This window comes from Bombina bombina, chromosome 1 (genome assembly GCF_027579735.1).
Source record: "Bombina bombina isolate aBomBom1 chromosome 1, aBomBom1.pri, whole genome shotgun sequence".
Taxonomy (NCBI): Eukaryota; Metazoa; Chordata; class Amphibia; order Anura; family Bombinatoridae; genus Bombina; species Bombina bombina.
This window is the reverse complement of record NC_069499.1, coordinates 1,327,119,585-1,327,133,528: the sequence shown is the minus strand read 5'-3', so window position 1 is coordinate 1,327,133,528 and position 13,944 is coordinate 1,327,119,585. Positions and strand designations below refer to the sequence as shown.

General features: G+C 36.2%; 1 protein-coding gene across 1 annotated transcript in view; it reads right to left on the bottom strand.

Moving 5' to 3' along the window:
- LONP2 (lon peptidase 2, peroxisomal) overlaps positions 1–2,914 on the bottom strand; it is a 530,106-nt gene extending 527,192 nt beyond the window's left edge. Inside the window, exon 1 of the mRNA XM_053719407.1 lies at positions 2,065–2,914. Within this exon, the coding sequence (XP_053575382.1) occupies positions 2,065–2,914 (850 nt within the window). The remainder of the gene's footprint in view (positions 1–2,064) is intronic.
- Positions 2,915–13,944: the final 11,030 nt, after the last annotated feature.

Sequence of the window (13,944 nt, the reverse complement as noted above, 5' to 3'; positions counted from 1 at the left end):
TGATTACAAAAATGTATAAAAAAAAAAAAAACACTGCACAATACAAAAGAGGTAAATGGGGTATTACTAATGCATATTAGCTTGACTCCGATCCATACCCACAGACTCTAATAAACAAGAACATGTAATTTTCTTGCACTACAATGGAAAGTCAGTTTACTTATTAAAGGGATACTAAACCCAAATTGTTTATTTCATGATTCAGATAGAGCATGGAATTGTAAGCAACTTTCTAATTTACTCCTATTATCAAAATGTCTTCGCTGTCTTGCCATCTTTATTTAAAAAGCAGGAATGTAAAGCTTAGGAGCCAGCCCATTTTAGATTCAGCACCCTGGATAGCGCTTGCTTATTGGTGGCTACATAAAGATGGCAAGACAGCGAAGACATTTTGATAATAGGAGTAAATTAGAAAGTTGCTTAAAATTGCATGCTCTATCTAAATCATTAAAGAAAAAATTGGGTTTAGTGTCCCTTTAAAGAATTGTAATGTAGAGCCTAAACTAAAGATCATATCATTCCTGGAACATACGAAATACAAACTAACAAAAGTGTGTCAAATCCTGCAGTATATCACTAACAGCAACGAGTACAGTGTCCAGTGTTGCAATACAACTTCACCATATGCAAAAGAAAGAGATTCAAGAGTTCCAATTGTAGAAGAATCAAATGACTTTATTGAGGATAAAATCCAAAAGTATACCAGCACGGTAACAGAGAGACAGCTGGCCCTACTAGTTTCGGCGGTGTGCCGTAATCTAAGACCTGCTGTGTATTTACAAGTGGGTGTTTAAAAGTAACTCTCTACACAATCATTGGCTACAGAGGGGTTAGAAATACCACTCCCCTTTAACCCTTGTCTGGGTGAAAACAAATGGAGGAAATTGTCAACATAGATGTAGACAAATGTAATATAATACATAAGTTGAAATACATACATTAATAAGAGTCAAATAAATTAGAAGAGGGGGGGAGAGAAAATTTTGACATTAGTAATCTACAACTAGAGCTGCATGTCATATTAGAAAATAACAAAGATTTTGTTACCAAAAATGGATTAAATATATACAAATATGTGCAATAGTATAAGTAAATCAATCAATAGCGAGCAAAAATAAACAAACTGAAAATTGAGGAATACAATTGATGAGCATACAAAAATTCATTCAGAAAGACAAGATCACATTATGGCATATATAACTACAGAGCCTGGTTATGCTAGAAGACCGATACAAGAGATGCAATCTAATGAAGAGAATTCCTCAAATGTAGTGGTACATAATGGGGTACTAAAGATAAACCATTAAAGTTATAAACATAAGGCAGTCAAAATTAAGACTTCTCAAATATGAATATCTAGGTACCCTCATATTTACCAATACGGGAACAATCAAAATGCAATGCATAAACAATATAAATTATTTTTATTATTGAATCAAATCTAATAACCAAAAGCCCTAACAGTAAAGATATGAACACATGAAATTGAACCTAAAACAACATAATATGATGTTGTATTTATCTCGATTATAAAAAAAGGTTTTTATTATTAGGAATTCGATTTCTCCGAAGAATGTGTATGGCTTAAATATTCTGAATGTTGTTTACCAGTGTAAAAGTTAACTATACGGTAAATGAAAAAAGCGACAATGCTAAATTATATTCAGCACCAGTGATTGATCAGATCAAATTCCGAGTTGAAGCCATTAGGGACCTGAGTGCGTAGTCTGAAAATCCAGAATGCTTCCTGGCGTGCTAAAATAGCATCTTTGTCCCCACCTCTTGGTGGTCTCCTAATGGCCTCAATTGCTCGCCACTTGAAAGATCTGACATCTCCATGATGAATTTCAATAAAATGTCTGGCTAATTCTGAACATGTCTTTTCGTTCCTAATGTAGCCCAAATGTTCCCGTACTCTGGTACGGATATCTCAAGATGTCATGCCCACATACTGTAGTTTGTGACAAACACATTCAATAACATAAACTACATAGTTAGTTGAGCATTTTATGCAACCCTTTGTTTCATATGTGTGGTTGGTAACACAAGAGTAGAAGTTTCTACCTTCTGTGATGAAATCACAGGCCTTGCATCTTGAGACTCCACACTTATAGGTCCCATTTACAGAGAGCCAAGTAGTGGGCCTGGTATTCTGTGTTATTTGACTTGGAGATAGGATGTTTCCTAATGTGACATTTCTGGAATAAACACATTTGAATCCTCTCTCCACTACCGTTTTTAGTTGTTTGTCCCCATATAACATGGGGAAGTATTTCTTGAGAATTCTACAAATCTCGTAGAATTCCGTTGAATACTTGGTGATGAAGAGTGTACAATTTTTGGTTTTGTGATCAGACTTTGTAAGTGTGCTTTTCTGAAGGACATCACCTCTTTTAATTTTGGTTACTTCATCCAAGGCGTTATCAACCAAAGATTGGTTGTACCCTCTTTCAAGCAACCTATTTTTTATCTCTTGGCTCTCCTTTTTGTAGTCAGATTCCCTATTGCAGATCCTTTTAGCCCTAAGTAGCTGTCCTTTTGTGATACCCTTGAAAACATGTTTAGGGTGGGCGCTTTTGTGATGTAAAAGGGTATTTCCTGCAATGGGTTTTCTATACAAATTGGATATAATGGTGCCAGTGTCAGTGTCTCCCCTAAGGTTAACATCCAAGAAATGGATTTCTGATTTTTGCCATTCATGGGTGAATTTCACTCCATTGTCACTTATGTTCAGGAATTCTGTGAACTCCTCAGCCGATTTACCATCAGAGGACCAAATAATAATCAGATCGTCAATTAAACGTTTATACAATCGTATATGATGGATGAAGGGGTTTCTATCTGCATAGACAAAGTTGATCTCTAGCCATCCCATAAATATGTTAGCATATGACGGGGCAAATTTTGCCCCCATGGCAGTACCTTGTCTCTGCAGATAGAATACCCCCTCAAACATAAAATAATTATGTTTTAACAAAAAAGAGGTCACTCTGATGATAAAATCAGCTGCAGGGTTATCCATGGAATAAAAAGATTCCAAAAAGTGTTTAATGGCAATGATGCCCATATCATGGGGGATAGTGGAATATAATGACACCACATCGATGGTGAGCCAACTATCCAATGGTGTCCAGACAAAACCATCGAGTATCTGTAAGATATGTGTGGTATCCCTGATGTAACTGTGTAAGGAATGTACAATGGGTTGCAGGATAGCGTCCAACCATTCTGACAATGGCTCTAAAAGGGAGCCAATGCCAGAAACGATCGGACGTCCCTTAACCTCCTCAAGACTCTTGTGAACTTTTGGCAAATGATGGAAGATCGGGACCACTGGGTTCTCAACATATAGATATTGAACAGTATCGTCATCCATGAGGTCCAAAAATCTTCCATCATCCAACAATTGTGATAATTCTCTCTGGAATCTGTGTCAGGATCTCTCAATTGTCTCATGGCTTCATGGACATATGTGTCCTTATCAAGGAGTACAACACTTCCCCCCTTGTCAGAGTTCCTAATGACAAGGGAATTATTGTTTTTAAGAGCAGCTAGTGCTTCTTTTTCGCGTAAAGACAAATTGTGTTTACTGGTTTTTTTAGAATAATGGAGAGAAGTTAGGTCCTCCACCACTCTCTTGTGATAGAGTTCCAGGTTTTTACCTCTACTGTGGATAGGGTAAAATTTAGACTGGGGTTTAAATTTAGGAAAAACCTCTGTTGCTGTTTCTGTAATTGCAGATTCTGCTTGTAGACTCTCAAGAGTTGTTAGATCACAAACATCTTGAAAGTTATTTATATTAGACATGGGCAAAGCAGACCTTCTAGAGGGAGCTCTATTGATTGCTTGTTCAATATCTGTATTAGGATATGCAGATTCAGGATTATTGAAATGCTTTTGTAAGGTAAGCTTCCTTATAAATTTATTCACATCCACTATGGTGTTAAATAGATTAAAGCTGTTATCAGGGCAAAAACCCAAGCCATAATTCAACACTTTGATTTCAACTTGATTAAGTGAATGTGACAATAAATTTATAACACTGCCTAAGTTAGGCGTTTGGTCTCTCTCAGGGTATACCGATGTTTCTGGACCCCATCCTTCCCTCCCCCTTTGGGTTTTTTTGGAACAGGCCGAAAAACCTGCGGTTTATTTGTAGCTACATGATCGGATGTCATATTGGACCCCCCTTCCCCAGCATGGGATTTAAGAATAGATGGTGTATTATCTGTCACGCTGCCAGGTGTTTTAGGCCTGACAGCTTGACCACATTCTACATCAAAATTGGTAGTATTACTGGGTAAGGTTGCTTGGTTGATGGATTCCGGTGGGTCACCCCTCAATAATTGGGAGGTAAATTCACCATCTGATCCGGATTGTTCCTCACCCGATGTTGAAGCTACAGGTGATGAATGTTCATCATCTGTTGAATCTACATCAGCAAAACTGACTTTTTTCTTTTGTTTGTTCTTGTTCCTATTTTTATTTTTGTTTGTATTTTTGTGGTTATATGGACCACCACCCTGATCATCACTACCTGAGCCTTCACTCCCATCTGTAATACTTTCAGTATAATGACATGAATACTACTAGAGATACTAACATATACTATAAGACAAAGGTAAGGAGTTTGTGGATAAATCAGTAATCAAGTAGAGGACAAAGGTCAGAAAGCAAAGGATCAAGGTCAGAGGTAAAAGCCAAAGGTCATATACTGCAAAGCAAGAAGAAAACGGTGCCATCAAATCAGAGAACACTAGAGAAGAGTCACTGATAATAAGGAAACAAAAATAGTGTAGCTTGCAGCAATGTGTTTAATGTGAACACTATACTGGAAATCACACAACACCTGCAATGCATACAAGCAAGGGACAGGAAACCTTTTTTTCATGATTTGGATAGAACATACAATTTTAAACAACTTTCCATTTTACATCTACTATCATATTTGCTTAATTCTCTTGTTATCCTTTGCTGAAGGAGCAGCATTTCACTACTGGCAGCTAGCTGAACACATCTAGTTAGCCAATAACAAGATACAAATGTGTGCTGGCACCAATCAGCAGCTAGCTCCCACTAGTGTAGGATATGTGCAAATTATTTCTCAACAAGGGATACTGAAAACTCTATTTAACCCCTTAATGACCACAATGTACCCTGTATGTCACTGGTTGTTAAGGGTTTTTTCAGGACATAATAGCACAAGTCTAGCAAGAACACGCTATTAATGCACTCCCTCCAGCAGGCTTTGTGGAATAGAGCAGTCTCAACGCTGGTGGCAAGACCGCGCTATAAAACAATCAAGTCCCAAAAAAAGGCCAACGACATACAGGGTACGTCGCTGGTTCTTAAGGGGTTAAATCATGAACTTTACTGTCCCTTTAACATTCATCACATTAGGCATTTGACAGGCAACAGATTTTAGGAAGTAGTTACTCACTGGTGTTACTAAAGTAATCATTAATGGACCATTAAACTTGACATTTTACAATACATAAAATGTTTCATAATTGCAAATTAAACATTATTGCAATATACATTCATTGTTTATTTTGCAGTCTTTTGTTGAAAAATACATCTGAAAAATGTGTTTGTTTCATTTTCTTCAGGGAGGCTTGGGTTAATACTTTAAGGTAATTTATGTGAGCTTTTGTTTACTTTTCCCTCCCTTAGATTCTATTGTGTCACATGCTTTAAAATAGTGGATTATCAGTAGGCAAATCATTCTTTGTAATAGTAACCAAGTTATATCAGTGCTAAACCACCTTAAAGGGACATTAAACACTAATGTCAGATAGAATGATGCATTCAAAGAAAAGATTAGTCTGAGAATAACATGTAGATGTATTTTTTAGTTTCATTAGTTGTTTAAATATTGACAAAATAAGTGTAAAGTTTTAGTGTCTATTAAACAATGGGAGCTGCCATGTTACAACCTAGGTTACTTTCTCTGCCGTGGCCAATTAGGGACAGTTATAAAATAGGTCACTAACTAGAGTGTGCAGCCAATGGCTGTGTGGAATATAACAGTGTTCTGCACTTTCATTTCTAACAGGAACTGAATAGCTCACAATTTAATAATGGAATTATAGGAAAAAGGGGACAAAATAAATAATGAAAGTATATTGCAGATTTTTTTATTTAAAATATATGATTTATCATTTTATATTTCCATTTCAAAGTGTTTAATGTCCTTTTAACTGAATAAGAGTGCAGGCTACTCCAGTCTGCACATGTGCAAACAGAGTTTGAGCTATATCTGAATATTAGTTCGCGATTGGGGTTCTTTGTTATGGGGGACAGAGAAATCATTGAAAAGAATAAACATAAAACAATATACTCATTTGACAAAATAAAGCTGCCGTTTTCATTGCAAAATTATTCTTATACAGGTATATGAAGGTTTATAATCATATAGTTTAAAATTTGTGTTTAGTATCCCTGTAAACTAGTAGAGCCTCTGCAGGTATTAAAAATATCTGGTATCTGGTATTTGGAGTAACCAGTTATCAAATTAAAAGTTAGATGAAGTTGCCCCTGTCTATAGTCAATTTGAGCTTAAAAGGGATAGTAAACCCCAACATGTTCTTTTATGATTCAGATAGAACATAACATTTTAAACAACTTTCCAATTTAATTCTATTATCAAATTTTCTTCATTCTCTTGTTATCCATTGCTGAAGGGACAACATTGCACTACTGAAAGGAAGCTGAAAATATCTATTTAGCCAATCACAAGAGACAAATGTGTGCAGGCACCAATTAGTAGCAGCTCCCACTAGTGTATGATATGTGCGTATTCATTTTTTAACAAGGGATACCAAGAGAACGAAGCACATTTGAAAATAGAAGAGAATTTAAAAGTATCTTAAAATGACATGCTCTATCTGAATCATGCAAGTTTCATTTTGACATTCCTATCCCTTTAAAGGGACACTCAAGTCAAAATTAAAGTGAATGTAAATTTTGATGCTAAAGTGCCCGGTTTTTAAAACTTTGATTAAAAACAGGGGCACTTTAATTCATAAAAATTTTCATTTCACTCCTGTTGTGAAAAAAAACTTACCTTTTAATCTTCACAGCAGCTCCAGCTTCCTCCACCTGTTTCAAAGCCTCTTCCTGGGTCTAAAATGAGGCATCGGCTTCCTCCAATCACAGCAGTGAATCAGACACTGAATCCCCCGGGGGGGAAGCTGTGATTGGAGAATGACCTATCAATCATTTCTGACATCAGAAATGGCTTGTGAGACCGGAGAAAGCTGGAGCTGCTGTGAAGATTAAAAGGTAAGTTTTTTGTCACAACAGGAGTGAAATGTTAATTTTTATGAATTAAAGTGCCCCTGTTTTTAATCAAAGTTTTAAAAACCGGGCACTTTAGCATCAAAATTTACATTCACTTTAAACATCATGAATCAGATAGAGCATGCAATTTTTAACAACTTTCTAATTTACTTCCATTAACAAAATGTGCGTAGTCTTTTTATATTTACACTTTTTGAATCACAAGCTCTCACTGAGCATGTGCTAGAATTCACAAAATATATGTATATGAATGTGATTTGCTGATGGCTGTCACCTGTCACAGGGGGAGTGTAAATATACTACTCATTTAAAGTTTAGACTAAGAGGTCGATTTATCAAGCTGCGGCGGACAGGGGCGGACATACTGCCGGAATTCAACATTGCACAAGAACACAATTTTGCGCTCTTGTGCAACGCCGCCCCCTGCCCGTGCACATCCAATCACACGCGGACAGGAGCTGTCAATCTCCCCGGTCGGACAAGACCAGGGAGATTAAAATTTGCCACCTAAAAGTTGGAGAAGAGGTTAGGGAAGCAGCGGTCTGATGACCGCTGCTTCATAAATACGGACTGCAGGTTCTCTTGTGAAAACCTGCAGTCGTAGGCGAAGCCTGCTGAATCATTTGATAAAATTGACCCCTAAGTGCTATTGCATTGTCTTGTTGTCTTATGAATGTGCAAATCTACTGTATTTACTGGTCCTTTAAGCAGTCACTGTTGTCTCTCAAGTTGGAACAGCTGGCACTGGAAGAAGTCACTGAAGCCTCTTAAAAGTGACAAACTGCTGGGTACGGCTCTCTTTAAAGTGGTTCCCTTATTTTAACCAATTGCAGAAGCCATTTTTATAATTGGTGCAGCCATCTTGGTACGCACATATTGTTGCGTTCTGTGAGAAAGTGCACTTTCACAGTTCAGTGGTGTTACAGGTTTTTGACAGCTATACCTTGCACAATAGAAAGCAGAAGTTTTACATTTTGCAAGTTTTTTTGTTTGTTTTTAACACAGATTACATACCAAATATTTAAAAAAAGCTATTAGGAATGTGGCTTGTCAAGAAGAAATCAACATCACTGATCTGTGAATGTGCACTGCTTTTGTCACAAGTTGAGAGAATACTTAAACTCCAAGATGGCGGAGCCCTAGTGTAAATATACTGCACTTTACTAACCAGCACCAGAAGAGGGTTAAAATAAGAGAACAGCTTTTAACCTTTTAACGCCGTTATGCCGTTCTATTCCGTCATATTTACACTGGGCTTTAAAGCCGTTATGACGGAATAGAACGTCATAACAAGCGGCTGTCCTGAAGCCTTCTGCGCTTCAAGGACTTGATCGCGGTCTGGAGGGCGTTCCTAGGGTTGTAGGGACGCCCCCCAGATGCGATCCAATAATTGAAATCTCGCGATCGTATGCACGATCGCGTAGTTTCAATTTGTCTACATCGGAACAGGTGTTCCGATGTAGACACTTTAACCCTGTCACGAAAGGGTTAAGAGAAATACAGACAAAGGAACAAAACAATAGCATGGTGAGTAGTAGCCATGCTAATGTAGTTGTACCAAACAGTCTAAAGAGACACTGTACTCTAAACTGTGTTACCCCTTAATGTGTTCCATATTACTTGTAATACCTACCACAGAGTATTGAATGTATGAGAAAATGTTCTTTCGTGTTTATTTTTGTATTTGAAATAAATGATTTTGCTCATTAAAACCATCACCTGTTTTTCCCTAGGACATGCCCATAAAAATGAGCCGAGTCTGCAGGTAAAGCTGGCTGTGTCTAAAGATAATTAGGCATTGAAATGATAATTATAGCTGGGTACAAGCAGCTATTTCAATTGCATAAATAACTGTCTCTCTCCTATCCCCACGGTGGAATTAATTAGTGCTATTGTCCCCTGCTTACATAATCTCCATACAGAGAACACATTTGTTACTCATATTTCCAGTGTAGGTTGTGGTTTCTAAGGGCAAAACCGGCGAATTCAAATGACAAAATAAAGATAAGGAAGATGTTTGAAAACACTCCACACTTGAGCAGATAAAATGGACCATTTGAAAATCATGAAAGGGGAGACAATTTTAGAGTGTCCCTTTAGTGTACCTATAAGCAGTCTCTTTTGTTACAGCTGTCTTTAGGAATAACTGTGAAACATTTTATACATGGGTAAGTTGGCTACTATTGAAGTCAGACTGGCATGATCACTGCTGTCTCTGATGTTGGCATAACTAGAGGACAAAACCTAACATTGCCTGAAATGCAATTACCGATACCACACAGCTGTCAATGCAGCAGCAGGAGTCCACGGAGCTGGCCAACTTTGATACACAGTATATTTTTGTACATAGGTAAGTATACGATCAATGGCATAGTATTTCTGGGTCACTGCTAGGAAGTGCAGCTGACAATTCTTTGGACAAGAGACACTACCAATTTGCCTCTGGAGCTGTCACTGCAATTCCTTGCAACAACAGTGCCTGACAGGAATTTTCACTGCTGTCCCTAAATCTGGCACTGTTGGAAATAGGGCCTATATAAATATTAACACTTGCAAATGAAACTGCTTGCAATTGAAGTTAGTAAAAATGTTAAGGAGTAAAATCCTGGACTTGAGAAACCACGAGGGAGCAACAAACAGCTCCTATATTAGAACTATCTTCTAATTCTTATTTGTATCTATGTACTAATGGGATGTACTAAAAGGAATGACAAGGGTGAATGACAAAATGGAATGCCCATAGACTTTAATGGGATGTAAAATTAAAAGTGTTGAAGCAACAAAACTATGAAACATATCAACTAGATATTTACCAGATATGTTCCCCATGTACAGTAGCATATTCTGAAAGTGAGATTACTTCAGATTATAGCTGCTTTCTATGGAATGACAAGGGTGAATGACAAAATGGAATGCCCATAGACTATAATGGGATTACATTTAAAAGTGCTATAGAAACTAAACTATGATACATATCAACTAGATATTTACCAGATATGTTACCCAGGTACAGTAGCATATTCTGAAAGTGAGATTACTTCAGATTATAGCTGCTTTCTATGGAATGACAAGGGTGAATGACAAAATGGAATGCCCATAGACTTTAATGGGATGTAAAATTAAAAGTGTTGAAGCAACAAAACTATGAAACATATCAACTAGATATTTACCAGATATGTTCCCCATGTACAGTAGCATATTCTGAAAGTGAGATTACTTCAGATTATAGCTGCTTTCTATGGAATGACAAGGGTGAATGACAAAATGGAATGCCCATAGACTATAATGGGATTACATTTAAAAGTGCTATAGAAACTAAACTATGATACATATCAACTAGATATTTACCAGATATGTTACCCAGGTACAGTAGCATATTCTGAAAGTGAGATTACTTCAGATTATAGCTGCTTTCTATGGAATGACAAGGGTGAATGACAAAATGGAATGCCCCTAGACTATAATGGGATTACATTTAAAAGTGCTATAGAAAATAAACTATGATACATATCAACTAGATATTTACCAGATATGTTCCCCAGATACAGTAGCATATTCTGAAAGTGAGATTACTTCAGATTATAGCTGCTTTCTATGGAATGACAAGGGTGAATGACAAAATGGAATGCCCATAGACTATAATGGGATTACATTTAAAAGTGCTATAGAAACTAAACTATGATACATATCAAATAGATATTTACCAGATATGTTCCCCAAGTACAGTAGCATATTCTGAAAGTGAGATTACTTCAGATTATAGCTGCTTTCTATGGAATGACAAGGGTGAATGACAAAATGGAATGCCCATATACTTTAATGGGATGTAAAATTAAAAGTGTTGAAGCAACAAAACTATGAAACATATCAACTAGATATTTACCAGATATGTTCCCCATGTACAGTAGCATATTCTGAAAGTGAGATTACTTCAGATTATAGCTGCTTTCTATGGAATGACAAGGGTGAATGACAAAATGGAATGCCCATAGACTATAATGGGATTACATTTAAAAGTGCTATAGAAACTAAACTATGATACATATCAACTAGATATTTACCAGATATGTTACCCAGGTACAGGAGCATATTCTGAAAGTGAGATTACTTCAGATTATAGCTGCTTTCTATGGAATGACAAGGGTGAATGACAAAATGGAATGCCCCTAGACTTTAATGGGATGTAAAATTAAAAGTGTTGAAGCAACAAAACTATGAAACATATCAACTAGATATTTACCAGATATGTTCCCCATGTACAGTAGCATATTCTGAAAGTGAGATTACTTCAGATTATAGCTGCTTTCTATGGAATGACAAGGGTGAATGACAAAATGGAATGCCCATAGACTATAATGGGATTACATTTAAAAGTGCTATAGAAACTAAACTATGATACATATCAACTAGATATTTACCAGATATGTTACCCAGGTACAGTAGCATATTCTGAAAGTGAGATTACTTCAGATTATAGCTGCTTTCTATGGAATGACAAGGGTGAATGACAAAATGGAATGCCCATAGACTTTAATGGGATGTAAAATTAAAAGTGTTGAAGCAACAAAACTATGAAACATATCAACTAGATATTTACCAGATATGTTCCCCATGTACAGTAGCATATTCTGAAAGTGAGATTACTTCAGATTATAGCTGCTTTCTATGGAATGACAAGGGTAAATGACAAAATGGGATGCCCATAGACTATAATGGGATTACATTTAAAAGTGCTATAGAAACTAAACTATGATACATATCAACTAGATATTTACCAGATATGTTCCCCAGATACAGTAGCATATTCTGAAAGTGAGATTACTTCAGATTATAGCTGCTTTCTATGGAATGACAAGGGTGAATGACAAAATGGAATGCCCATAGACTTTAATGGGATGTAAAATTAAAAGTGTTGAAGCAACAAAACTATGATACATATCAACTAGATATTTACCAGATATGTTCCCCAGGTACAGTAGCATATTCTGAAAGTGATATTACTTCAGATTATAGCTGCTTTCTATGGAATGACAAGGCTGAATGACATAAAGGAATGCCCATAGACTATAATGGGATTACATTTAAAAGTGCTATAGAAACTAAATTATGAGACATATCAACTAGATATTGACCAGATATGTTCCCCAGATACAGTAGCATATTCTGAAAGTGAGATTACTTCAGATTATAGCTGCTTTCTATGGAATGACAAGGGTGAATTACATAATGGAATGCCCATAGACTATAATGGGATTACATTTAAAAGTGCTATAGAAACTAAACTATGATACATATCAAATAGATATTTACCAGATATCTTCCCCAGGTACAGTAGCATATTCTGAAAGTGAGATTACTTCAGATTATAGCTGCTTTCTATGGAATGACAAGGGTGAATGACAAAATGGAATGCCGATAGACTATAATGGGATTACATTTAAAAGTGCTATAGAAACTAAACTATGATACATATCAAATAGATATTTGCCAGATATGTTCCCCAGGTACAGTAGCATATTCTGGAAGTGAGATTACTTCAGATTATAGCTGCTTTCTATGGAATGACAAGGGTGAATGACAAAATGGAATGCCGATAGACTATAATGGGATTACATTTAAAAGTGCTATAGAAACTAAACTATGATACATATCAAATAGATATTTGCCAGATATGTTCCCCAGGTACAGTAGCATATTCTGGAAGTGAGATTACTTCAGATTATAGTTGCTTTCTATGGAATGACAAGGGTGAATGACAAAATGGAATGCCCATAGACTTTAATGGGATGTAAAATTAAAAGTGTTGAAGCAACAAAACTATGAAACATATCAACTAGATATTTACCAGATATGTTCCCCATGTACAGTAGCATATTCTGAAAGTGAGATTACTTCAGATTATAGCTGCTTTCTATGGAATGACAAGGGTGAATGACAAAATGGAATGCCCATAGACTATAATGGGATTACATTTAAAAGTGCTATAGAAACTAAACTATGATACATATCAACTAGATATTTACCAGATATGTTACCCAGGTACAGTAGCATATTCTGAAAGTGAGATTACTTCAGATTATAGCTGCTTTCTATGGAATGACAAGGGTGAATGACAAAATGGAATGCCCCTAGACTATAATGGGATTACATTTAAAAGTGCTATAGAAAATAAACTATGATACATATCAACTAGATATTTACCAGATATGTTCCCCAGATACAGTAGCATATTCTGAAAGTGAGATTACTTCAGATTATAGCTGCTTTCTATGGAATGACAAGGGTGAATGACAAAATGGAATGCCCATAGACTATAATGGGATTACATTTAAAAGTGCTATAGAAACTAAACTATGATACATATCAAATAGATATTTACCAGATATGTTCCCCAGGTACAGTAGCATATTCTGAAAGTGAGATTACTTCAGATTATAGCTGATTTCTATGGAATGACAAGGGTGAATGACAAAATGGAATGCCCATAGACTTTAATGGGATGTAAAATTAAAAGTGTTGAAGCAACAAAACTATGAAACATATCAACTAGATATTTACCAGATATGTTCCCCATGTACAGTAGCATATTCTGAAAGTGAGATTACTTCAGATTATAGCTGCTTTCTATGGAATGACAAGGGT